This window comes from Tachypleus tridentatus, chromosome 1 (genome assembly GCF_004210375.1).
Source record: "Tachypleus tridentatus isolate NWPU-2018 chromosome 1, ASM421037v1, whole genome shotgun sequence".
Lineage (NCBI taxonomy): Eukaryota > Metazoa > Arthropoda > Merostomata > Xiphosura > Limulidae > Tachypleus > Tachypleus tridentatus.
In genome coordinates this window covers 46,573,182-46,600,508 of record NC_134825.1, presented here as the reverse complement: position 1 = coordinate 46,600,508, position 27,327 = coordinate 46,573,182, and the positions used below count along the sequence as shown (strand labels likewise).

The 27,327-nt window shown below is 32.0% G+C and overlaps 1 protein-coding gene across 4 annotated transcripts in view; it reads left to right on the top strand.

Annotated features, from left to right (window-relative positions):
• The window catches only part of tefu (Serine/threonine-protein kinase tefu), a 177,522-nt gene that overhangs the window by 93,094 nt on the left and 57,101 nt on the right, over positions 1 to 27,327 (top strand). For all 4 annotated transcript variants that reach the window (XM_076495794.1, XM_076495786.1, XM_076495802.1 and 1 more), the window contains 7 exons: positions 1,086 to 1,177; positions 3,168 to 3,358; positions 6,469 to 6,610; positions 8,084 to 8,272; positions 11,525 to 11,693; positions 15,157 to 15,250; positions 20,951 to 21,088. In XM_076495794.1, coding sequence (XP_076351909.1) covers positions 1,086 to 1,177; positions 3,168 to 3,358; positions 6,469 to 6,610; positions 8,084 to 8,272; positions 11,525 to 11,693; positions 15,157 to 15,250; positions 20,951 to 21,088 — 1,015 coding nt within the window. The remainder of the gene's footprint in view (positions 1 to 1,085; positions 1,178 to 3,167; positions 3,359 to 6,468; positions 6,611 to 8,083; positions 8,273 to 11,524; positions 11,694 to 15,156; positions 15,251 to 20,950; positions 21,089 to 27,327) is intronic.

The window sequence follows — 27,327 nt, the reverse complement described above, 5'->3', positions numbered from 1 at the left end:
AGTGAGCAATAGTTAAATTGACACTGTCAATCTTATGGGTATAGTCCAGGTAATTGTTGTTGTTAGCTGCCTTCCTTTTAATCTCTTATTCAAAATATATGGTTGGGTAGCACAGATAACCTTTGTGTCACTTTACATGAAATTCAATAAAAAGTATTGAATTTAAATAAAAAATAATTCTATCTCTTAGAATTAGGAGATTTAGTTTTGTGTGTGTTCACTGTAGTTAAAAATTACACTTAATAAAATTAATGTGATTTATATTGTTAATTTCTCATTTTAATGCTCTAAGTGTAATGACCAGTTGTAATGTTTCAGAACATACTCTGTTTCTTCTTTGTCAACATATTGTTAGAAAAGGGTATTTTGTGTAAGGTCTTTATAATTAAGATGAGGTATCTTGAATTGTGATAAGAAGCATATAATGTAAAATTTATTAAAATAAATTAAAAATATTTCACTTAACTATTTTACCTTTTTTCAGTATGATGCATATTAAAAATATGAAATAGTTACATTCTTTGAAATTCTCCTTTATAGAGGAGCTGGAGTAACTGACTCATAAAGTCATATAAATATGTTCTAGAACAGCTTTGTTCTAGACCTATCATTGTGAACATGATTTGTTTAATGTACAGTTCTTGTTATCTGTGGTTTAATTTCCTCTACATTTCTTTAGGATTTTTTTAATGCTTTATATATAGAAACATTTTTATTAAAAAACATAACTGTACAAAGACTTGAATTTGTAGTTCTCATCCTCTTGGTTTCAACTAATCAGTATTTCCATGAAACTGGTGTAAAATTGAAAATGTTTGTATTTTTAGGCCTTCTTATTAATACTTTTTTTTCGTTAGTGTAACAGAAGATTGATTTTTAGCTACATTTACACTGTGTGTTTCTAAAGTATCTATATATTTTGACAGAAATAAAACAACAAAAATATACTGAAATGTAATAATTATTTAACTGAACACAAAAAATTGAATTACGCTATAACATTTTATAAATGCATTTTTATTCATTACTTTATCAAGTTGTAGCTGTTAATGCTACTATAAAAACTTTTGATAATTTTATTTTAGAAAAGTGGCTGTTCTCAGAGGATGTTATGAATTCTCCAGTGCACCAACTTGTCTGTCATTTGATTCACCAGTGTAGATCTGAAGATAAGCAGGTAAAAGTACTAATGTTTGGTTTTAAAGCTTGCATTTTAACACTTTTGTTATGGGCTCAGTATAATATACACGAGTATCCCTACAAGTTTGCACACTAAGTATTTGAACTATAACTTTTGATACAGCATGCGTATCTTCACAAAATTCTGTTGACTTTTAGTAAAGATTACAAGTATTTTGTATAAAAAAATCAGATTTTTTAATAAAGTATTTTTAATAAAGATTTGTTTATGAAAATAGAGTCCTTTTCATTACTAGTCTGAGTGCAAAGTGATTTCATGTCATGATTAAAAGAACTATTCTTCATCCCAAGAATCTCAGATATTATTTGTTTAATATCTAGAATCTCCTAACAATATTTTAAACATCTGTTTACAGTAAGACTTTATTTTTTGTTATTTTCTATATTCTAACTATGTGGTGATCTGTCATATGACCATCCTTGTAACCATTAAAAAATAGGAAATAAACATAAATTATGCTTTTTGCATACTAAAGTGATTACATATTGTAACTTGAAAATACAAATGTTTAGCCTAAGTGGTGTAAGTCTCATAAGGATAAATATTTACGTATGTATTTATTCTTTATTACATTGACCTTTCAGTCGTGCCTAGCTAACATTACGTGACTTGCATTGATTGTGTTATGTGTTCAGTAATATAAAATTGTTCTTTTGTCTTCCCCTTCTTGATTGTGTTTTAGTGGACTAGCATTTTGTAATATAGAGCCACATTTTAATTATTATAAGTTATATATATGTATGTATATGGATTTTTGCTCTTTAGAAATAAATTACTAAACTCATTTTTCTTAAAGTATAGAACAATAATTCAAGAAGTAAAGCAAACAATTATTTCTTCTTGATATAACCTTTGTACTCAGTTGTTGTTGGACATAGGGTGCTAAACCTTTTAAAATTTTACACGTGGAGGATATCAAGCAATTTTTTTTTAGTTTTTATATAAACAGTTGAATAACCAAAAAAAATCATAAATAACTACATTGATAACATAGAATTCCACTATAATTTATAAAGCTTAATTACTAAGATGTATTTAAATTTTTAAAAAAATATGAAATTTCAAGCAGACTGAAAACACAACCTACCTCCTTGAAAACTTGTATTGAAAGAATGTGGTATCTTTTCAGAGATTAAAATATCTGAGAAAACCACTCTGTGGACATTCTAAGCTGTTTGGTTATTCACATGTCATATATTATAGTAAGTTTATATAAGAGACTGTTTCAAAAAAAAGGAAAGAGTTAAATGGAGCCACTGTATTTGTTTCAGTACATAAGCTGTATCTCAGCAGAATAAAAGATATGAGGTTTTTAATTTATATTCCAGTTTGTCAGTTTTGATAATTAGAGTTTCTAATTTGTACAAAATTATAGACTTATTATATTGACATCACAAACATCTGATTTTAAATTGTGCTGCATTCAACATACCATGTGACTCATTAAAATCTATGTTTAGATGTGTCTTTTTACTGTATTTAATTTTAAATTAAGAAACTAACTCATATACAGTATTGAAGTTTGAATTGTAATCTTCAATTTGATCCCAAACTTATCAGAATAACTTTATAAAATAGTAGTTCCATAAAATCTTGAATGAAAGCCAAGAAATGCAATTACGTCACCTTTTACCTGTGACTTGTAGTGAAAGGGTTAATGTGAGAAGTTCTTGTCATTGACATCCATCCTGTAAAACCATTAAAATAACCTAGGTATGAAACATGATTGTTGTAACCTCTAATGAAAAGTGATTTTGCTAGTTTTGTATATTTTTATTTCTTTGATTCCTAACCTTAAGGCTGGAGTTTTAGTATTTTTAAAGACATTAATGTATTATATTTATATAAGAATATTCTTATGTTTACCATGTGCTCATCAGTTTAATTTTTCTAGATCACTGGTTTTGGTCAAAATATTTTCCTTCATCATTTCTGATGTCATGTAACTATTGTTATGTTTTGACAGATTCAAAAAGAAGCAAGTGCATGTCTTGGTGAAATAGGTCCAGTTGACCTTTCTACTATTGTCCTGCAACCTAAGAGTCATGTATTTCCAGTCTTAGCCTTTGCACAGAAAATGTTTGATGAGGATTGTCCCAAAGAAAAATGTTATTGTGCTGTGTTTCATCTTCTTAATAACTGTATTCAAGACAACAGGTATGAACTATTTGTGTCATATATAATAAAAAGTATAGCAGCTTATTCACAAATTAATTTGAAAATTTTAATTTATTGCTGTTAATTTAATTCATGAAATAGTAAAGATTTGTAATATCTGTTTACTTCCATTAAAACTTTTTTTTGAAACAAAAAATAATTTATCTGAGGTTTGTTCATGTTATAAGAATGATATTTTATCTTCCATCTGACACTTGGAACTTTTACCATTTGTACTTATTCTGATGCAATTATTGCTCAACACTGCAACTGATATTATGAAAACCTTCTAAAAGATTTTTATGATCATTATTAGATCACACAACTTAAACATTCCATAGACCTTCACTGTATGTGGACATTAACTTCCGATAATACATTCATCAGACTAAAGTTCATTGGAAGTGTTCTGGGGGACTTAGTAGGTGTGTGATTAAATAGATTTGCTGTAGTTCTAGTTTCTTCAGCCATCTTTTTCATGGAAACTATCACTGATTTCAGGTTTACTAGAAGCTTATGAACTTTGACTTGTGTATTTATCACAACCTCAGATTTTTGAATTTTTTTTCTTCAAGGCTGCAGGAGATATGGCTAGCTTTGTTTAATTTGTTTTGTGTTTTTCGAGTATAGACTCTTATAATAAAAACTTTCTCTTGGAGTAAGAACGTGTTTATCCAGACTGATTTGTGAATGGTTTTGGTTGCTGTAATAATAATCTTTGTGCAATTTGTCAATTACACAGAACATTTTGAAGGTTTCTGCTTTTTCTTTTTAATGATATGTATTTTGCTTCACATATTTAACAGTCTTTCTATACAAATATTCCTCCTTAGAAAAGCTGTGAAATAAGTTTACATACAGTGTTTTACAATGTTGGAGCTCACTGTGAACCAAATTCATAGATGCTGAACATATCTTCTATGATGATACAGATGACATCTGTGGTCACAAGACACTGCATTAATGTGTACAAGTACTTTATGTAAAGTGTAAATAACGTGAAAAACAACAAAATAAAAAGATATAAATTATCCCACCAAAAAAACTACAATAAATTAAGTAAGTTGATATAAGAAATGGGTATTCAGTATAATGGAGAAAGAAACTAAATATATAAATATATCTTTCAGATAAAATACTAGAGAGAACTTACATCTAATGAGCCTCTTTCCCAGAGTTCTTTTGTGGATTCTGTCACTTTTTGTATATTTATGTATTTTTTTCTGTATGAATGCTTTATTTTAAACATGTAGTGTGTATGTCAATATATATATTTATATGTGTGAATATATGTATAATTTGGTATGTGCAAATATATATCTGAATCCCTGGTGCTATTGATTTAGCATAAATAGATTGTATGGCTGTAGTTTTTTTCTTTTCTTTAATGTATGACTGTACTCTTTGGTGTGAGATTTTAGAATCCACTTAGCATCACATTGAATGGGCTCATTATGTGTGGAGTGATACTGACACTTTTCTCTGTCACCTGAAAGAATGCACAAGAAGTGAGAAACCAGTAGCATCAGCAATCAACCTTTACACACTAATGCAGTAGTACTGGAGATGCACAAACATTTCAAATAAATAGATGAAATGAGACAACCATTCATACAGGAGAAGAACAATACGCGAAAGATGGTAGAATCAATCTAGTATTTCAGTGAAGCAGGCTTCTCAGGAGTACTTCCTTGTTTATTTATTTAAAAAGTATTAACAGTCCTAGCTTTTGAAGAGCACATCCAATTAGTTTTTATAGCATCTCACTATAATAATATTTGTGTCATGTAGAATAACCACTAGAAAGTTTTGTGGTCTTGCAAGATAAATTTCTTATTGTTTTTAGTCCTTTTAATAAAAAATACAGTTTATTTAATAAAAAAGTACTGATATAGAATTCAGAAAAGAAAGATGTGAGATGAGAAGCTTACCCTAAATGTGTTTAAACTGATAAAAAAATTTAGAATAAATTTTGTCTGTTTTACATATAAAACCTAAAGATATGGTTTAGTGTTATCTGAAAACAAGTAAAAGTGTCATGACTACTTGAAGTGGTAATATTATTCTGATAAACTAACTGGCATTGTCAAAATAATTTGTTTTTATTTATAGCATAAACTCTTAAAACCAGAAAAGTATCAAAGTAAAGTTTAAATTAGAGGAACAAAACAGCTAATGTAAATTTAGTTTCACAACTGTAAATAATTCAAGAGCAACAGGAAGCTTTTCTGTTACTTTTGTGCAACTTTACATATGCTACAGTACTTGCTTTTGTAGTAAGTGTTTATAACAAAGTAGAAAAAGAGAAAATGGAAGAATAAAACATTAAATGAATGGCATGTGAGATGGTTTTTGAAATGAAAAATTGTTAGTTAAGTTTACACATCAAATTTAAAATGCAAAAATGAAAGAATTATAAGTAGTAGTAATACAAACATATGCACTTAAGAAATATAGATTATGGGCATTCAGTTCTTTAATGTTATTAGTCCTTAATATGCTAAATATTTTTCTTTATTTTAACTTTTTAAAGTTTTGAGCTCAGTTGTATAGTTTCTGTCTCTTTTTGTACCTGTTCTGAAAGTTTTTAACTTGTTTGTTAAAATGTGAAATAATTTATCAAAAAACTACTGGGGTTTGGATATGATAATTTTGCAACTGTTTGAAAATATTTTCTTAAAATACAGACTCAGACGTTTAGTTGAAGTTTTGATTAATACTTATTTTTTGCATAGAAATAATGACAAAAAGTTAATTGTTGTTGTGGAAGTTAAAAGTTAACTTTGTACTACATGTAAGATGATTTTAGATGTTCACTAACATGAAAAAAATTGAGTTCACTTTTGTTTTTTGAATATCTTGTAGTTATGCGTATAGAGAGTTTTCCGTAAAGAATTTAAACCTGATGAATGATACATAAAGAAAATTTTAATATTTTCTAAGTTTATTATTTTTGAGAGAGAGAGTCTGCTCAGAATTTCATGTACTGAAAAGGGTTTAAAATATATTGTGATAATATGATGTAGTTGGTCTCAAAAATGATAGACTAGATATTCTTTCATTCTCTCTTGAATAGATACAACTAATTTTAAAAACCTTTTTTCTTTCAGCATTGAAGTTGTTAAAGCTGCCACTAGTGTTCTGAAAACTGTGATGTGTACCCATTCAGGTCAGAGTTTCATGAAAGCATACATTAAAAGAAACTCTGACAATCTCTTCACAATTCTGAATCCTTTTCAAAGTAAACAAAAGGTTAGTTTTGTTTTTGTATTTCTGCATTTTCAATTATGGGTCAACCATGAGTTGTTTATTGAAGAATTGGGTATATTAGTATATTAATTTAATTTTAAATATATTAGAATATTAATTTAATTTTAAATATATTAGAATATTAATTTAATTTTAAATATTAGCAGTAAAATGCTGTAAAATGTTTTTACTGAAGAAAACTATTTTCTTATAGTCTTATTTTATTTTTGCCTTGTAAGAGTAGCATTTTTTGACTTTTATAATACTGTTCCTTTTTTGTGTGTAATCTAACCCTGCTCACATGTCTTTATTTGAAGTTGTGGGTTTTTGGCTTATTCTTGTAATGCTGTGATTTCTGAAAGGAGGTGAATGACTTGTAGTTACTAATATTCCATTACCCATTTATTTGTAAAATAGAAAGGCAAATTGGAAAAATACAAGTCAGTAATTTTTTTGTATAAAATTCAACTATGAGACTATAAACAGTAGTACTTAAATAAGAAAAGGTTCAAAGATATGATTAATTGCTATTGTACTGTGGAATTTTTGTGGGAACTCTTGGTAGGGAATCTGTTAATTTCTACATGGCCTTTCTAAAAGCATGTAATGATTTAAGAAATGTTGTTCACTTCTAATCAGACTTGTAATATAAACATCTAGGTACTGTAAAGTTTCAATTGTAGAGGGAATAAATATATCAATAGTTCTTCAGAAAATTTTACTATCAGTAATTCAAATGCCACAACACTTAAATTTTTCATCCACAACAATAAGAAACTTTTGTTATTTTAAAATGAAGGTTTCATAATTTCTTTTTTATAATATGATTTTTGGATCTGTTGGTACAGAAGTTTTCTTAAAAAAACATAAATTAAGAACAAGAGATTATTAAAGTATTTTAATGGAAATTTATATTTACGAACCATAACATTATCTAGGGCTATAACTTTTTCTTTTTACATCTTTTACACTATGAATTAGACTATTCAATATGTAAACAATTACAAAATGCTACAGTTTTGCATATTTTACCATTGTTTAACATGCTTAAGACAATTACTCAAACAGTGTGATAAAACCATTTGCAAAAAATAACAAGTGAATGCACTATTTCTGTAATTAATTTTGTTTGAAAAGGAATTTTTATTTCATTTTTTTATCTCGTAGGTAGTATTTGTAACAGAAATGACCTAGAGATTTAAAGATGAAAGATGAAAATATAATAAAGTAAACCAAGCAGTCTAATACATTTGTCATATGATTGGTGGTATTTAAGTTCACAACTATTATTTTAGTTGGTTTAAAAATACAATACACACATGTATATTTGTACAGTGATGGTAAACCTTATGGAGAAAATGTTTTTTTCTGAAAAGTATTAAAGTACATATAAAACTTTTTCAAGTGTGTAAAATATCTTTTAGCTTATGACAAGGTTCAGAGGTTTGATTCCTGATTTTGTTTTTGTTATGAAAGGCACAGATTTTGAACCTACTTCCACCAACTGAAGCAGATTTTGTTGAAAAGATAGATGATCAATCTCTCTGGTCACCTGAGGTTTCAAATCATGAAGACTGGGTGACCAGGTTGATGTGTACACTACTAGAAAGTAAAGCAACTCAAGATGAAATCTTGCAAAAGCTGATTCCAGTTTGTAGGTTAAAGGTTTGTAGTTCTCACAATAGTTCATCTTTCTGTGGATTTATTTATATTAAGTGCCTGTGTGATTCATCATTGCAATTAATAGAATCTAAAATTCTGATCTGGTCTTGATGAATCATACTATCAGTATTATGTATATATAACAGTGTTCACCTCATTAGCATAAAGCCATTCAAGCTATTGTTTTTAAATATTAAATACTATCAGTATTATATATATATAACAGTGTTCACCTCATTGGCATATAGCCATTCAAGCTATTGTTTTTAAATATTAAACACTTTATCTTTGAATTTTTGATTTTAAGGCATCCTTCCTACTTTTAACTGTCTCTCCATGGATATTTTTTTTTCTGCACATGCACAAGTTTTTTTGTGAGTTCCATTCAAAATTAAACTGCTTTTTTCTTTGTGATATATCAATAAATATAATATAAAAATGTAGCAAATAATCCATGTTGTAATGGTGTATACATTTGCACTTCTTACCTTTATAAGGCAATATAAAAAAATCTATTAGGTTGAGGAATAATTTGTGAGCGTTTTTAAATAATTTCATTCAAGCATTACATGCAAGACTATACAATACTTCAATGCATGAACACATTACACCCAAAACATTTATTATGATACTTTATTTCATGTAATACCTAGGTATATAGTATGCATTGTTTTAAACGAAATTGCAAGAAATTAAATGCGAAAAGCAGATGGTGTCAAAAATGCTCGATTTTGTCTACTTGACATTCCATTTAATGAGCTGAAAATGAAAGCAAAAATTAAAGACATATGAAAATCAAACACACCATCTATTAGAGCAAAAAATTATCTACCAAATGACATGAAATAATTTGCAAAAGCGTTTCATTTATGAATATATTTTTTTAACTTGAAAAAACGCTCACAAATTATTCCTCAACCCAATAGAATTTTCTCTGATGTGAGATTTGTGACATTTGTTCTTTAGGCATCCCCTCTTATCTAATTTATTACCACTCTTCTAAGAAGTAAGGAATTTTATGTAATTTACACATTATAACATAGCTGTTACTCAGGTAAGACAATTTTCGTAGCCCTGAACATTATTCTGAACAATCAGAATCTCTCTTGCCATACCCACCTGTCACATTATCTCTTTCATCAGTTGCCAGTTGTTCTATCTCATGTGAATACTATATCATTTATAACCAAAAGAAAATCAGTTGTTTGATCTATTTCCACAGAATTGTCTATTTAACTTTATATCAAACGTTATTTCACAGAAAACACATCAACAATTTTAGGTGAAGGTTGAATGACTCTTGTTGCATAGTTTTAAAGCCATAAAATTTGTGATAGTTATGGGACATTGCCTGATTTTTGTACATTATTATTTTGTCTTATTTGATGTATTATTTAATTAAATAAGAAATAATTTAATGCTATATAAGAAAGTAGGATTAAGTGTCATAGACAGTTGATAGCAAAAGAAAAGAAAAAAGTTAAGGGTAAGATTAGGTAAAATAAATAATATAAAATTTTTTCATGGACATACTTGGGAGTAGATTGTGTGTAAAATATTTCAATAACATAATGTGAGTTGCACTTTTGCTTATAGGGTTCAAGGGCAATGAAATTTAAGTATAAATAGATATATACTATTATAAGTTTACAGCTATTTAGGATAAACAAATATAGCCTCATTTCACAGTTCGAAGTCATTCAAAAAAATGGTAATTTAGATTTATTTCTTTTTTGTGATTACAAGATTAGTCATATTGATGTTGTTGTAAGATAGGATAAAAAATAACAAAATATAAGGTTATAGTGAAAAAAGTTTGAAATTTATATAAGAGATAATATAGATTAAGCAAACAAAATTAAGATTTTTCAGATGAAGAAAAGTATTTTTAATCTTTATGTGAACATTACTTTATATTTGGACAAGTATGTAGTAATATTGTATATATTTGAAGAAAAATTTTTGATGAAAAATATTTCATTAAAAAGTCTGATTTTTTGTGAACAAAAGACTTGTAATGTTTATTAAAAGTCTACAAAATTGTGTGAAGATACACAAACTGTATTAAAAGTTAAAGTTTGGAAACTATAACAAGTACAAAATGTTTAAAAGTTGAAGTTTGGAAACTATAACAAGTACAAAATGTTTAAAAGTTCAGTAAACTGGATTGATCTCATAGTGAGAGAAGTGAATAACTAAATAATAAATATTATCTCTCTCACTATGGGATCATTTGATTCAGCCAATTTTGTGATCTCAAGTTAACCTTTCGAGTTTCCGTACTATGACTCTTAATATGTATTGCGTATCTTTGCAAAATTTTGTAAGCTTTTCTTAAAAATTACTAGTATTTATCATAAACATTTCTACATGAAAGTATGTAATCAAAATTATCAGCACTTTTAGTGTGAAATGATTTTCACATTGAAATTCAAAGTAGTTTTGCTCATTTAAAAACAACACATTTCATGTGCATAATTTATTAAACCACCTAGATAAATGTTAAATGTTTATTTTTTCTGCCCTAACTCTTTGTGCATTTAGTTGGGCAATTTGTAAAGAGAGAATGTGACAGGTGTATGTGACAAGTTGGTCTGATTGTGTAAACAGTTAATATCTATATTACAATGAGTAAATTGCATTAAATTCCTTACTTCTTCAAAATGTGGTAAATAAATTAGATAAGAGGGAAGACCTGGAGAACAAATGTCACAATTTTCATACTGTGAGAAATTTAGGATTTTCTTTGCATATTTCCTTATAAAATTAAGAATTTAAAACTTATGATAAAACTTCATTTAATAGCTACATCTTAATGTTAGGTTTATTTATATACAATGATAAAGTAAAGTAAAGTGGTTTAAAGTTTGAATGTAACTCTTAAAATGTTGTGACCTGCAATGATTACACAGTTCTGAAGTGATTATGATGTGTTATTAAAGTAATGTAAATATTTTTATCCTGTCTTTTGAATTTTCACTCCTCTTTTGTAATGATTTTTTTAAAATTAGCTTATTTGTTTTCATTACTACACTTATTAACAGCATTTTAGTTCATAACTTGGTTTGTGAAAAATGTTTGTAGTAGAGTCATGTTATAATTACCAAAAAAACTAGAACCTAAAATATTCTGTTTTTTATTTTCTAAACAAGATTATTTTCAGTTTTAACTTGTAAAAAAATGTAAATATATGTTCAGTGAGACTTGTTTATTTTGAGGTAATGATTCAGTTTATGAACCTTGTTACTGTTGCAGGCTGATGTGTGCAAAGAACTGTTGCCTTACATTGTACATATAATTTTGCTTCAGGGAAATGAGTGCTTTCGAGAAGTACTCTCTCGACAAATTTCTGGTTTCTTTGAGAAACATTGTTCTAAGAGTTTGCAAGCTGGAAGTCGTTGTACTACACCATTTGTACAAACAGGTTAGTTAACTACTCGGCTTTAGTTAGTGATTGTTGAGGTTGTTAACTGTGTATTTATGTCGACTCATTACTAATTCAGTATCAGAGTTGCAACTGAAATAAAACTCTTTTGCATGTTTAAGACTTCAAAACCTCATTTCACTTTTACAACAGTTTTGCAATGATTGTCAGTCTCAATATGATATAAATCAGACATCTTCAGTCTAAAAAACATGAATTGTTCAGTGACACAAATATCCCTAGCAATCTTAAATGAACAATAAATTCTAGTTTTACCAAGTGTGACTAGATGGGTGGAGTGAGTGCATTCAACAATAGAGCACAAAGTTGCAACATGCTTGCTCCAGTTGGAGTGTTGAATGGATTGCTATTGGCTATTATTAGTTAGGTAATGAAATGGAAAATTGAAATTACTTTTGTTGCAGTTTTGAAACTTATGGTTGATGAATTGGAAGGTGGAACTAACTCATCTGTAATGTTATCTTTAGTTAGGGAAACTAAAGTATGCTATTATAAAAAAATAAAAACATCCTATTTCAACAAAATCAGGCTCAGAAATTAGAAATTCCAAAGAAACCAATATGGCAGTAGTCAAGAGCACATTAAATTTGGCAAAATCTTTTTCTGCTACACATTAGATTGTAGCTGTTCTTGTAGAGTGAAAGAAAATTGAGTTCAGAGACTTGAGCTTATGTAGTAGCTACAGAGCAGCCTTGCTTTTTAATGTACATAGTGAAACAATCTTTTGAAAACACTTGGATCTCCAAACAGAGTTTAAATCATTTTCTAACAGCTATAACAGACAAGATATTCAAAGATGATTTCTAACGCAGTGATGCATACCTGATTTTAACTATACAACTGGTAGCAGGCCAGTAATATTCATTACATGTCTTCAAATGCCAGATCTTACGTACAGAATTTATCACCCAGAAGTCTTGTAAAGATGTCTGAATATTGCCAGTTCAGGTGATTCAGAATAACTTAATGGTTTGAAATGTGATGAAAAAAAGAATCATCTATTTTTCATGAAAGGCCCTCATGAAAACTGAGGATTGGAAAATTCCAGTTGCAGGGAAAATGCTAGTGCTACATGACACCAACTATTTATGCATTTTAAATTCCTAAGTTCATAGCCAAGTTGGATTCTGATATGAAAGCCAAGAGATACTAATTGATAATGTTTGACAAAAAAAATTCTGAAAGGTTATGAAATAAAATAGCTGCTTCCTTGAATTTTGCAAAATCATCTGTAAATGAAATAGTCCTTTTTCATTACTTAAACACCATTAAGTTTGGGTAAATTTGTAATCTGTTAAAGAGTGTTTGTTAACAGAAATAAGGGAAGAAGATATTTCTTTCATTGGTCATACCAAGAGTTTCATTAATTAGAAATGTAAAATGTTACAAACTTTCTATAATTTTCTAAAAATGTTTTGGTGACACCTGTGATATGGGAGCTGTGGGCAAACCAGTTTTACTCTTCATACAAATAAAAGCTTATCTGGTCAAACCAGTTGTTTGTTTTAACTCTCACTACAGTCTCAGCAGAGTTCATGACTCAAGTTGACCATTATAGCTTCTGTACTATAACTTCTAGTATGTTATGTATATCTTCACAAAATTTTGCAGACTTTTAATAATCATTAAGAGTGATATGTAGACAAATCAGAATTTTGAGTGAAGCTTTTGTCTAAAAAATTCTCTGTGAATATATTGAGTCAAAGTATTGACTGCCTTGAGTGCAAAATTATTTTCATGTTAAGATTAAGAATACCTTTTTTTCCTTCTGAAAAATCTCAGATTTTATTTACATAATACCTAGAACTTTCTAAATAAATTTAAAATGTATTTTTTTCAGTAAAACTATGTTTGATCTGTTAGTTTCTCTTGGATAATGTGCAGTTAATGTAACAATATTGAATTACTTTATGCATGGACAACTCATAAAACATTTTTATTATTATTATTATTGCTTATTTTACTTTTAAACTCAAAAGTTTCTAATTTTACACCTTAGTTACTTTTATGCTAATTAATAAAGAATACACATAAATATTGAAAGATAAAGTATGTACACCCCTTTTTTTGCTGTTAACTGTCAGTAACATTTAATCCTACTTCTTCCTTCTAAAAGTGTTTCTTCACTGAATCATTTTTTATTTAATTAAATGCTGCACTAGAGAACATAGACAAATAACCTGCAACAGACAATGTTTCCATAACTATCACAGTTTTTTTTTTATCTTTCTAAATATGAAACATTTGTTTGAACAGGATGGGAAAATAGACAATGCAATTTAATGTTATTTGCTGGATTAAAAACCATAGCTTTATATTGGTTGTGAATAATGTAGTATTAAATATTAGAGAGAACTATTGAGAATTTGTGGAGAAGAGGGTGTGGCAAGAGGGATCTGATCTTCTATATTATGGCTCTGTAATCAAATAAGATTAAATAATATAAAAATTATGCTTTACTTGAGTGATGGCAACAGTGTAATAAATAATTTACATTAAATTCCATATTTCTCTTAGGGGTGGTAAACAAATAAAAGAGGAGATGCCTAGAGAGCAAATCTCGTACTAGGGAGATTTTAGGATTTTGTTTTTAAATATTACCTTATAAAGTTAAGAACTTAAAACTTGTATAATATTAAAAATTTAATCATTAGGTGTGTTTTATGATAAGTTTATTTGTATATCTGATAAGAAAGTTGCTTAACTTTTGTTATAATTCTATAACACCTTGTGATGTACTGAAAAGGATGCCTGTGGTGAAATGGTTAATTTTTATACATACAAATAAAGAAATTGTAATAAAGTGTTACTGAGCTTAAAAGGTTAATAGTCCTTTGAAATTCTTTTATCTATATCTCATGAGTGTATTAAATAAATCTGTTTTAATACACAAACAAAATGTATGGAGCATGTAGGACATGTAAATACTCTACTGCTGTTATACACCAAAGCTGCAATGCAATTTAACATTTCAAAAGGTTTACAATATTTGCTGCATATTCCTTAATGGGTATAAATTATGCAAAACTGAATTAGGGGCTGGAATATTTTTCTTCAACAGAAAAAAAAAATTGACATCTTTGTAAATAAATATTCTCATGAAAAGGTATTGAGCCTCTTGTAAATATTTCTGTACTTTTGAAAAAAGTTAAACATTTTATATATCCTTTTATAAAGGAAATAAATGTTATCTTTTGCTAATGAAATCTCTGTCATACTATAATTATTATTTACATACATATCTCAAAATTTGTTTCATTACTTGAGTAATCAATTATTTTAAGGTACCTTAAATACATGATTTGAAATGTGCAGTTTTTCATTATAGCATGCATGCATTATTTACTGAATTTTTTACACAGTTTTTGAAGTACTTTATAAGTAATATCCAGGAGAGAAAGTTTTGACATAATGGAAAATAATGCCTTTTTTTTTTTTGAAGGATTTGGAACAACCACACCTATTTATATGTGTAAAGCATCTGTACAAACCATGCTCAGTGTTATCCATCATCTGAGATTACAGAATTGTTCTTGGTGAGTAACTTGTAAGGATATTTAGTGTTGTCCATCATGTGAGATTACAGAATTACTCTTGGAGAGTAACTTGAAAGGATATTTAGTGTTATTCATTGTGCGAGATTACAGAATTGTTCTCATCAAGAGTCCTTGCACTTTGTATACTGTTGCACTGAGTATTTTAACTTGAAGTAGTTTTGAGGCTTCCCCATTTTTGTTATGGTCCATGTTGCCATATCTGGTCATGTTCTTTCTAGTGACTATGCATCTTAGAGTAAATAACTTTCTAGTGTAGTTTCCATTGAGAAAAGCTTCATTATAAGGCTGTCATGTTCAAAACATACCACTCTCTCACTCCCAATATGCTTTCTGTAATGATACATATAGTGTAGAAGGACAAGTTGTTGGTTTTCCTTTGTGAGGCCAACTTCAGGTGACTGACAGTGGTCTTTTACTTACCTGTTAGTCTTCCTGGCTGGTTATGATAATTACCATTATGCTACAGAAAGTCGTTTACGACTTCTCTTACTGTAGTTTTTTTCTTAATGTTGTACAGTAGAATTAAACATTGGTTTTATGCTATTTACTATTTGTTTTCATTAAATTCTGCTTTATTTTACCTTCATTTCTTTTTATGAATATTATTACATTTACTTTAATTTTACCTTTTTATCAGATGTTTGGTGCAGATAGCCTAGCTGCTTTGTGCCATAAAACACTAAATCAACCAACCAAACAATCCTTTGTCAGTTTCAAAAGTCCATTTACACAGAAATCCATAGACTCTGTATCTGGCAACTTGGCCAGTATTTCTTTATATGGAATACATGAATTCCTGTTTCATTCTTTAGCTGTTTGAGGTATGAGACAGTTGAATAGATATCTTAATTTGTGTTTCATTTTTTAACTGTTTGAAGTATGAGACAGTTGAATAGATGTGTCATAGAAACATATAAGACAGCATAATCCTGTATGTTTACACTATATTGTTCCCTACAGCACATGGATGGGTTTTGTTACTGACCTCTGTGTTATTGGATTTTTATCTGTTACAAGAAGCCACACTTTACTCACTGCAGCTGAGATATAATATGAATTGCTGTTTTTCTTGTGCTGGTTAATCATTTTCATAAATTTAATCAAAGAAGCCAAATGTTATTGATCTTCTGCTTAGAATGGTTGAACATAGCTAAAACATATTGGTTGTAGTGTACAGGGTGTAATTCAAAATATTAGGGATGAAAGTTAACATACATTTGTAATTTCTTTAGTGTCATTCAAAAAACCATTATTAAAAGAGTTTGAAAGTTTTGTTTAACTTTGTTGCACATTTTATCTCAAGAGTTAGGGTTAGTTACGTTAATTTGAATGAAGTCATCATTAACAAAAGTTTAGGCTTGTAAATTTTTATTAGTTATATGAAAGTTTTGAGAATTTGTGCTCTTGATTAAAGGTATTCTCCAAATTAAAACTGTATTACAGATGCTTTTGTCTTGAGTAAATCTTAGGTTGGATTATAATATTAAAATAACTTTATTTTCTATTTGTTTCAAATGGTTATATAATTTTTACATGCACATTATTATGTGTTATGTGAATATTAAGATAAACTTTATAATGTGTACACTTATAATTGAATTTTCAGCAGTTTTTTTTGTTGAGTGAAGATTATATAAACTTAGTTGGGAGCCACAAAAGATTTTTTTTCACCTTCTAATGTTTGTGAAGAAAAAATCATCTGTAGCTTTTCTCATTTCTTTCCAATTTTTTCTGATGTTTTTAACCATGTAAATTGGTTACAATATTACCATTGTAAATTACAATATTTAGTTAGCTAGTATTTTGACTTTCTATGTGCTGGCATTTTGTATTTTATTTAGTTAAAGGACTGCAGTATTGAAAATAATTACAAATTATTGAGAAAAATGGTTTAAAATGCAAATCTACAGGAATGCAACCTTTATCATGTAAAAATTACTAGTACTAGAGTACAATAGAGTTGATAAGTTACACTTCAGTTGGCTTTGTTCAACTCTCAGAAAGTATCAAACCAATAAAAAATTTATAAAATTACTGGAAGTCATACTGTGAATAGTATTAGTAATAGTACTGTGGTATGTTCTTTATGACATAGGAAATTGTTAAGTACATACTTTACCTACAATTTTGCTTTAAATATAGGTGTGAATTTTTAACTCTAAAATAATAAGATACACATTTGCATGAAGTGATTGTCATAGACATATTGGTGCTTGAAAATTATTTCTGAGAAGAGGTAACTAAACTAGGTTGAAGTGGACATTAGACCTCAAATATTAGAATCAGTAAAGCGGGAGACATTAGTTTTTTAGATTTGAGATGCGTGATTGAGCTTGCACTTGATAACACACACAAATTTTGCCTCAGGTGTGTTGTTAATTGCACATGTAAGTTTGTCATTATCAGTTGTGTGGAAAACCTTTTTAAACTCTTTTTATTTAGTGCATGTGATGAGTGATGTTTTTATATTGCAACTTATGTAGCTATTTATTACTGTGTCACTTATGATCTACAATGTGGGCATTGCTATTGAGCATACATTAATATAAACTGGGGACTACAGTCTATTTCTGGGAAATGTTGTTCATGTAAAACAATGGTGGCGACCAATACAAGCAGATGCTTGTCCACTTTTTAAAGTAGGAAATTCTTGGATACTGTCAGCAAAAAGAAGCATAATAATTTCTCCCTAACTTTTATAAATCTATTATCTTTGGTGGTGGAGTGACACATTTTATGCATCCTCATCTAACATTAATTATTTGTAAATGTTTTTATTCACTTATAAAAGAAAAATTCAGTTAGGTCTGTTATTGTCAAATGTTGATAATGAAAGGTGAATTTTAAAGGTGTTTGAAAAATGACTAAATACTGTATACTTTTTACTAAGATAACGCATGTATACATAGATTTTTGAAAAAAGTAACTTAATGAAGTTTTTATTTGGGAGTATCCAATTTTTTATTCACTACATTATGGTACATGTATGTGAGAAAAATTTTCATTTAAAGATTAAAATCACTTACATGCTGTTTTCAAATATGAAGGACTGACATGTATGTTTTACAAATTAATTCAACAATTGGTGACAGTTTATTCAATGGCAGAGAAGAGAATTGTTTTATATTCTCTATACAAGGTCTAGAGAAACCTGGTAGAGGGAATCAGTACAAGTTTAGGAGTTGTACCTCAACTAATCTTGTCTGTGATTTACGTAAAATTAATGGTATTCAAATTACTGACAGGTACATGTAGATTTTAAACTATTAAGTTATTACCTCAGGAATATAATAAATCTTTCAATATTAGAGACAATTATTCCAAATGTACAGCAAATGTGTTGAAACATTGTATTGCTGGCATAGAGACCAATGGATCATTTACAGCTATGGATTGGTTTGTCCAACATTCTTACATAAACATTCTTAAGGCTCTATAGACTTATGTAAAAATTGAAATGATTAAAATGTAGCCAATTAACTCATTTGAATTCTGGGAGTAATACAGGATACTTGGAACAATATTCCACAATTCTACAGTGATAAAGTATATGGCAGCATGATAATAAGGAATAATACTCTGCACAAACTAAAAACCTAATATACAAAATACTAATGTATAGTCAAACATTCTTGTTTTCTTTTGTATTTTCTACAATATTTTGTATAATTAATAAATTCATCATTTAGCTTCAGTTTTCCTTACAATAAGGATAAGTCTCCTGGTGTGACAGTGGTAAGTCTTTGGATTTACAATACTAAAATGAGGGGCTTGATTCTTCTCGGTGAACACAGCATATAGCCCCATGTTGCTTTGCTATAAGGAAACACACACACAATTATGGTGACACATGAGGATTTTTATGTCTTCATATTCCTACATTCTTTTCCGTCCAAACAAGACCCAGTGATCTGTTCTGGTAGAGACAGCACTAATAAAGGAGTGAACAAGAAAAATTGAAGCTAAATGGTTAATTTATTAATTATACAAAATACTATTGTAGAAAATACAAAAGAAAGACAACTATATACAAACAAATGACCTAAGCATTGGGAACCCAGTATCACCAGTTTTAACCACTTTTGTTATGACACAAGTTGAAACACAGCATTACCAACCGCCACTATATTGGTACAGATATGTAGACAACACGATTGCAGGATTCACATCTTCAGAACACACACTTAATTTTTTGAATCACATTAACTCGGTACATCCCAACATTAACTTCACATATGAACAGGAAGAAAGCAATCAAATATCATTTCTTAACCTCAAAATTACAATAACCGATACACAATGTAAAACAGGAATCCACTGAAAAATCACCCACACTGGACTATACATTCCTTGGGACTCAGCACATGAAACAAAACAAAAACTCGACATACTAAGAAACCAAATAAACACAGCCATAAAACTATGCTCACCAGATAAAATTAATGATGAATTAGACAAAATAAAACAACACTTCATCAACATCAACAAGTTTCCTCCACAAACTGTAGAAAACATTATATGCACACACCTAGACAAAAGCAAATTCAACTAACAATAGTAAATATACCTTACAATTTAAATTTAGAAAATCATGAAACCATATATGGCTGCGTATCATATATTCCCGACATCAGCAGGAAAATAACCAACATTTGTCAAAAATTAGCAACAAAATAAGACATCCCAGTTAATACCAAATTTATTCAAAAACCAGGCACAAAGCTAAGGTCTATACTATGTAAAAATTACACTGACAAACACAACACCAACATTATTTATAAAATACAATGTGATAACTGCCACAACTTTTATGTTGGAGAAACAAGTAGAAAAATGAAAACCAGATTCATAGAACACAAAAATTCTTCTTCACATGTTTTCAAACACCATAGAAAACACTCAAATACTAAATAAAGAAACAAACATAAACAAATGCAAAAATAAAGAAGTTTTACTTATACAACAACTGAAGCCCAAAATAAACCAATACAAAATAACACCTTTATACCTTTATTAATAAATATATCCAACATCTAAGCATGCCCTCTACATTCCTACATTCTATTACACAACTGCCTTCAAACATGTGGTAAGCTACTGGTCAGTAACCCTTTCTTTCTTTGTGAAACTGTTGATGACTGAAGAAGGTCGTAACGTTGTTCGCTCCTCTATTAGTGTCTTCTCTGCCCATTCCAGCTGTTTTTAAATATACAATTTTCTCTACAAATGAGTTTTCTCATCATGGAAATTGGAGGCTGAGACTGATCAATGGTTTATCCCCACTGCAATGTATGTCCTACTTCTGCGGTCGCCTCCAAAACCTAAGATACATTTTATAGTCCCATGTTGCAGCTTGTACCCTAGGATCTTTTTTAAAAGTATGCAGTGTATTTTGTTTTATTTTAATGTGTTTTATTTATGGCTAAAAATGTATGGTTTTATATATATATACACACACACTATGAAGTTTCTCTTTATAGTCGCATAATACATAGTAATGTAGATGCAAACAATTATATGATCATTTGTACATATACATAAAAGTGCAGAGTAAACTAATTTCATATGTATATAGGAAAGCTATATTTTTGTTCTAAACATATATAGAAGTTCTTAGTTCTTGATGAGTTTATGATTATCTAATCTTTTTATTAAAGATTTTGCTGTTTGGATTTATAGGAGGTTTGGAGATTTTGGATGGAAAAACAATTTTTGGTTAGATATTGACTACCTTTGTGTAGCTCAAGCAGCCGCATTTTGTTCTGCACATTTCACTGCTCTTCTCTACACAGAGATATGGTGTGACCAAGAGAACAGGTATTCCATATTGAATTTTATTTTTTTTTTTGTATAGAATGTGTATACACAGAAGTGTCTACTTTAGTATTTTTAATGTTGGATTATGAAAACTTATATGTTACTCATTGAGGTGTAAGTGAATGTTTTAATTGTGTTAAAATAATTTGTCATAAATACCATTGTAGACTTATAACATGTCTATACTATAATGTTAAAATTTAGTAATTTATTAAATTTATTAAAAGGTGTTTATTTTTCTGTTAAACTGACCTTCAGACAGTGTGGTGTAAAACTTATGGACCATTAAAGACATTTTAACTATTTTTAATACTGTTCTTTCTAGATGTCACCATTTTCATATTTTGTAAACTAAATAAATCTACATTGGATTTCCTATGTGACTGTTTTTTAGTGTTTATGTCATTCTAAAAAAAAATTAGAAGATGCATTTGGGATAAGTCTCCCAAATATGTCATTAGACTTGTTTCTTTTTCTGAAGACTTAACCCTTCGGTGTGGATTCCTGTACGTGGTGAGGGGACCTCCCAGGGAAGGTTCTGTTCTATCTGGTTACCTTCTTTGGGATCTAAACATCCAACCACGTGTTTGCCGTGCGTGGCGACCTGTGAAGGGGAGGAGAGGATCCTGGTGGTTGAGGGGTCCAACCCTAACACACCACTTTGGCCTCGAATTCCTGTAGACGAGGCTGCCTTTGGGTGGCCCCCCTTGGGTCAATCGGCTGGTCCACTTGGGCTAGAGTCAACCAAGTACCAGTGTTGGAAGTTCTCAACAGGTGTTGTGGACATTGTGCCTGATGCTGGTGTTTGGGTATAATGCTCACGAAACCCTGGCGTTGCTGCATTGTTCTTGCATGACTTTGTAGTGCATCCCCTTGTAGGGCTACATGGTGGTTGGTGTCAGTGGGTACCGAAATTTTTTCTCTTTCCTATGGATCCTCCAAAAAATTTAAATAAAATTGTAAAAAAACAGTCAATGGGTAAGCGACCACGTCTTCAATACTCAGAACAGCAATCTTCAACATCAGTAACACACATTACCTCATTTTCTTATATTACATTCTCTTCGAAAACCTTTAGGGCAAATGTCCCCTTTTTTATTCAAAAGGAACTAGAGGGACTTGCTGGCTCTCCAAAGTCAGTAAAGAAACTTCGATCTGGTGACATATTGGTTGAAACATCCACATCCCAACACAGTGAACTCCTCTTGAATTCAAAGGCAATTGGGGATATACCTATTGAGGTTACACCCCATGCTACCTTGAATTCTTCACGAGGAGTTATTGTTGAAAGGGATTTGAAGAACGTTCCCGACTCGGAGATTCTCGCTGGTCTCTCCACTCAAGGAGTTTCTGCAGTGAGGCGCATCTCCACTCGCAAAGATGGAGTTACACTGCCAACAAATACCCTCGTTTTAACATTTACTTCACCACGTGCACCTGCCACCATCAAGGCAGGTTATCTCATTTGCAGGGTTCGCCATACATACCAAACCCTCTTCGATGTTTCCAATGTCAGAGATTCGGCCACTCAAAGACATCTCGTCGTGGTTCCCTGACATGTGCTCGTTGTGGAGGCAAGGACCACGATGCCTATGACTGTGACATGAACCCACATTGCGTAAACTGCAATGGTTCTCACCCCTCTTACTTTCATTCTTGCCCAAAATGGTTGGAGGAAAAGAGGTGCAGCGCTTGAAAACGACACATAACATTAGTTATCCTGAGGCTCGGAAATTGCTGTCCACAACTCCATCTCGGACATATGCTGCTGCACTTCATTCCACAACTACAGTGGGAGTGCAGACAGATCTCTCTGTGCCTCCAAGAGAATTGTTTTCAAACCAAATGAAAAGCCTTTTGACCTCCGTGGTTAAAAAGGTTGATGAATTGACTTCCACACCCATCTCTGTTCCTCCCATACCTTCCAACAAACCTCAAGATCCACGTCCTTCAGTTTCAAATACAGGCATTTCTTTTGATACATCTTTTTCTCCCACCACAAGAGACAAAACAATTATTCATTCGCATCCTCAGTTACTGGATTCCCCTTCCAATAACAAAAACCTGCCCACCCGATTCAGAGCAGGATCCATGGAGGTTGATAGACCTCCTCCGACTAAAGACAGTAAAGAAAAAAGACGTGGTCGTAAACCGAAGGGTTCTCCAGCCACTTCACCTACCTGTTCTTACAAATGGCCACCTTGATACAATGGAACTGTCGAGGTTTACGTTCTAATCTGGATGATATCAAAACGCTGATTGCTTCCTACCATCCTGTTTGTCTTTCTTTACAAGAAACATTTCTCAAAACTGCTGATACTGTCTCCATTCCATACGGCTGTTTTCTCTGTACAGAAATGACAGGTTGTGTGATGGTCGAGTACATGGAGGGGTGGCACTGTTGGTTGATCAACACGTGCCCACCCTGTCTTTGTCACTCAACACACCCTTGGAGGCTGTAGCCATCCGTGTTTCCTTGGGTCATACCATCACTGTTTGTTCTCTGTACCTGTCCCCTGGACATATGATCAATCAGATCTTGATGCTCTCGTTGAACAGTTGCCATCTCCATTTCTAATCCTAGGGGATTTTAATGGACTTCATCCCCTCTGGGGAAGTGCTATTATTGATGGGAGGGGCCGATCTGTAGAGCGGATGCTCTCTGATCACAATCTTTCTCTTTTCAATACTGGTTCTTCCACTTACTTTCATGCACCTAGTCAGTCCTTTACTGCTATTGATCTCTCAATTTGCTCCCCTTCATTATTCTCCCATTTTTCATGGAGGGTTGACAGTAATCCACTAGGCAGTGATCATTTTCCGATCCTTTTGAGACAGACTGGCCTTGGTCAATGCCACCCTATCCGCGTGCCCCGGTGGAAGCTGGATCAGGCAGACTGGTCCACTTTCACTGCTCTCGCAGAACTTGATCCTGCCATCGTAAATCAGCCATCAATAGACGACTGTGTAGCAGCGGTAACTGACTGTATTACACATACAGCTGCTCAGTGTATTCCTAAAACCTCGACACGCTTTCCACGATATCTTCGTCCGTGGTGGAATCCTGCTTGCCACTTAGCATGGAAGGCTCAAAAGCGGGCCTGGGATACTTTTCGTAGATATCCCACACTTTCAAACCAGGTTGCTTTCCAACGGGCCCTTGCACATGCTAGGTGGGTAAGACGTCAAAGCCAGAAGGAATCTTGGATTAAGTTCACAACCAGCATATCTTCTACCACCAGTTCCAAGATCATATGGGACAGGATTCGAAAGGTTAATGGGCACTATAATTCTGTCCCCCTCTCCATCTTACTCTCTGATGGTCAGGAGGTGACTGATGTTCGGAACATTGCTAACACTCTAGGTGAAAGCTTTTGCCGGGTATCTAGCACTTTTGCTTGTTCCTCCACCTTCCTGGCCATCAAGACTCGAGCAGAGCGATCACCTCTTTCCTTTCGAACTGACTGTTTCTTTGACTATAATTGTTTCTTTACCCTGGTGGAACTAAAAATGGCCCTTCATCGGTCTGCCAGTACGTCTGTTGGACCTGATGATATTCATTATGACATGCTGCACCATCTATCTCCTGCTTCTCTTGATGTCCTTCTGATTGTTTGCAAGCGGATCTGGCAGGAGAATGTTTTTCCTGATGCCTGGTGCCAGGCTATTATTTTACCTTTCTCTAAGCCAGGGAAAGATACCAAGATTCCTTCAAACTACCGTCCAATTGCTTTGACGAGCTGTCTCTGTAAGACATTAGAAAGGATGGTTAATGCTCGTCTTGTTTGGTTCCTTGAATCAAACAACCTCCTCGCCCACCCAGTGTGGGTTCCGTCGACAGCACTCCATCACAGACCACCTGATTCGTCTTGAAACATCTATCAGAGAAGCCTTTCTCAACCGCCAACATCTTGTATCAATATTCTTTGACATAGAGAAGGCTTACGACACAACATGAAGGTATGGCGTTTTGCGAGACCTCCATACATACATATGGGTTACGTGGCCATCTATCCATGTTTATTAAAAATTTTTTAATGGACAGGAGATTCCAAGTTCGTGAGGGTTCGACACTTTCCCGTTCTTTTGTACAGGAACTTGGAGTCCCTCAAGGCTGTGTATTGAGTGTTACACTCTTCAGTGTAAAGATAAATGCCATCACTGAACAACTCCCTCTCACTGTTGCGAATGGGCTGTATGTCGACGACTTTCACATCTCATGTCAGTCGTAAAACATGAGATATATTGAGCGGCAACTACAAACTGCCCTCAATTGTGTACGGAAGTGGACTCTGGCAAACGGCTTTAATTTCTCTCTCTCCAAAACTGTATGCATGCACTTTTGTCGTCGACGAGGTATTCACCCTGATCCTGAACTTCATATCAGTGAAGTTTTGCTGCCAGTGGTCCCGGAGACCAAGTTCTTGGGGCTTATCTTTTATTGTAAACTGACCTTTATACCACACTTAAAGCAGCTTTGGGTCAAATGCACAAGAGCACTGAACATCCTCCGTGTTCTCTCTTCTACCAGTTGGGGGGCAGATCGCTGTTCAATGTTAAAGGTATATCGTGCTCTTATTAGATCGAAACTCGCTTATGGATCAATGGTCTATGGCTCTGCCAGACCCTCGGCCTTAAAGATGCTCGACCCCATTCATCACCAAGGACTTCGACTCTGCACTGGAGCTTTCCATACCTCTCCAGTTCAAAGTATATACATTGAATCTCATGAACCTTCTCTACACCTTCGCCGTTTGCAACTATCTTTAGAATATACTTTGAAACTTCATTCCTTACCGAAGCATCCCACCTGGAAATGTGTTTTCCTTCCTCGGTGGGCAGTACTTTTTCAGAACAGACGATCTGTCATTGCTCCGTTTGGCCTTCGCATCCGGGCTAATTGGATGAATTGGGTCTGTCCTTGGATAACATTGCAGATTCCACAGGTTGGCCCATCCCACCATGGCTTATTACAGCTCCCAAATGTGACCTTTCTTTCAGTCACCTAAAAAAGGCAGATACTCCAGATTGGAAGTACCATCTTTTATTTAATGAATATCTTTCAAACAATCATTCAGTTCCCATTTATCCTGATGGTTCCAAATCAGGTAACTCAGTGGGCTCTGCTATGCTTTGCTATGGGTCAGTAGTTGTGCGCAGAATCCCTTCTACAGCTTCTGTGTTCACTGCTGAACTGTATGCCATATCTCTTGCCCTGGATCATATTGCAGCTGAGCAGTACTCCAACTGCACTATTTATACTGATTTGCTTAGTTCTATACTTGCCTTGGAATCGCTACACGTTAGCTCACATCCTATTCTCGCTGATATTCGAAACCGACTGGTCCATTTCTCATTAGCAGCTACTTCAATCCAGTTTTTCTGGATACCAGGCCATGTTGGTATTCGCGGGAACGACCTTGCAGACATGGCAGCTAAATATGTCTGCTTCAGCACTATCACTCCTATGCCTATTCCGTACATGGACTATGGTGTTATCTTCAAGCTCTGCTCCGTGCCAGCTGGCAGTCCACTTGGAGTGAGCAACGCGACAACAAACTTTTTCAAATCAAACCCAAAATTGGACTTTGGCCATCTAGCTTCCGTAAAGTTCGGAAGGAGGAAGTTGTTCTCACTAGGCTACGCATTGGTCACAGTTTTTTAACTCATCATTTTCTTTTATCTGGAACTGATGCACCAATGTATAGTTTGTGTAACACTCAAATCACTATCAGCCACGTTTTACTTTCTTGCCATCGTTACAATTCTCAACGACGGCAATATTTTAAACATATTTTTTCCCAGGGTCAGTCTGTAACATTGGACAGAGTTATTGGTGATGGTGACTCTGTCCACCTTGATAATGTTTTTAATTTTTTAATGGCCATTAATCTTTTTAATCTCATTTAAGTGTTGCATATTTATTCATCAGACCTTTTTGATTGTTGTTCCTTTTTTACAGTTTTAATCTCTCTCATTCAATTTGACATTGGACAATGGCCAGAACATTAAATAACTCGACACCAGGACTGGAAAGGCCAACTTCAGGTGACTAACGCTACTGTTCGAACTATCCATTTGAACTACTCGTTAGTCGTCCTGGCAAGTTGTTATTATACTTTTGCTGCATATCATTTCACACTTTTACTACTTTACTTTTAGTACTGGCCATATTGACTCATAACCCGAACCAGGACTGGAAAGACCAACTTCAGGTGACTGACGGTGGTTTTTATACT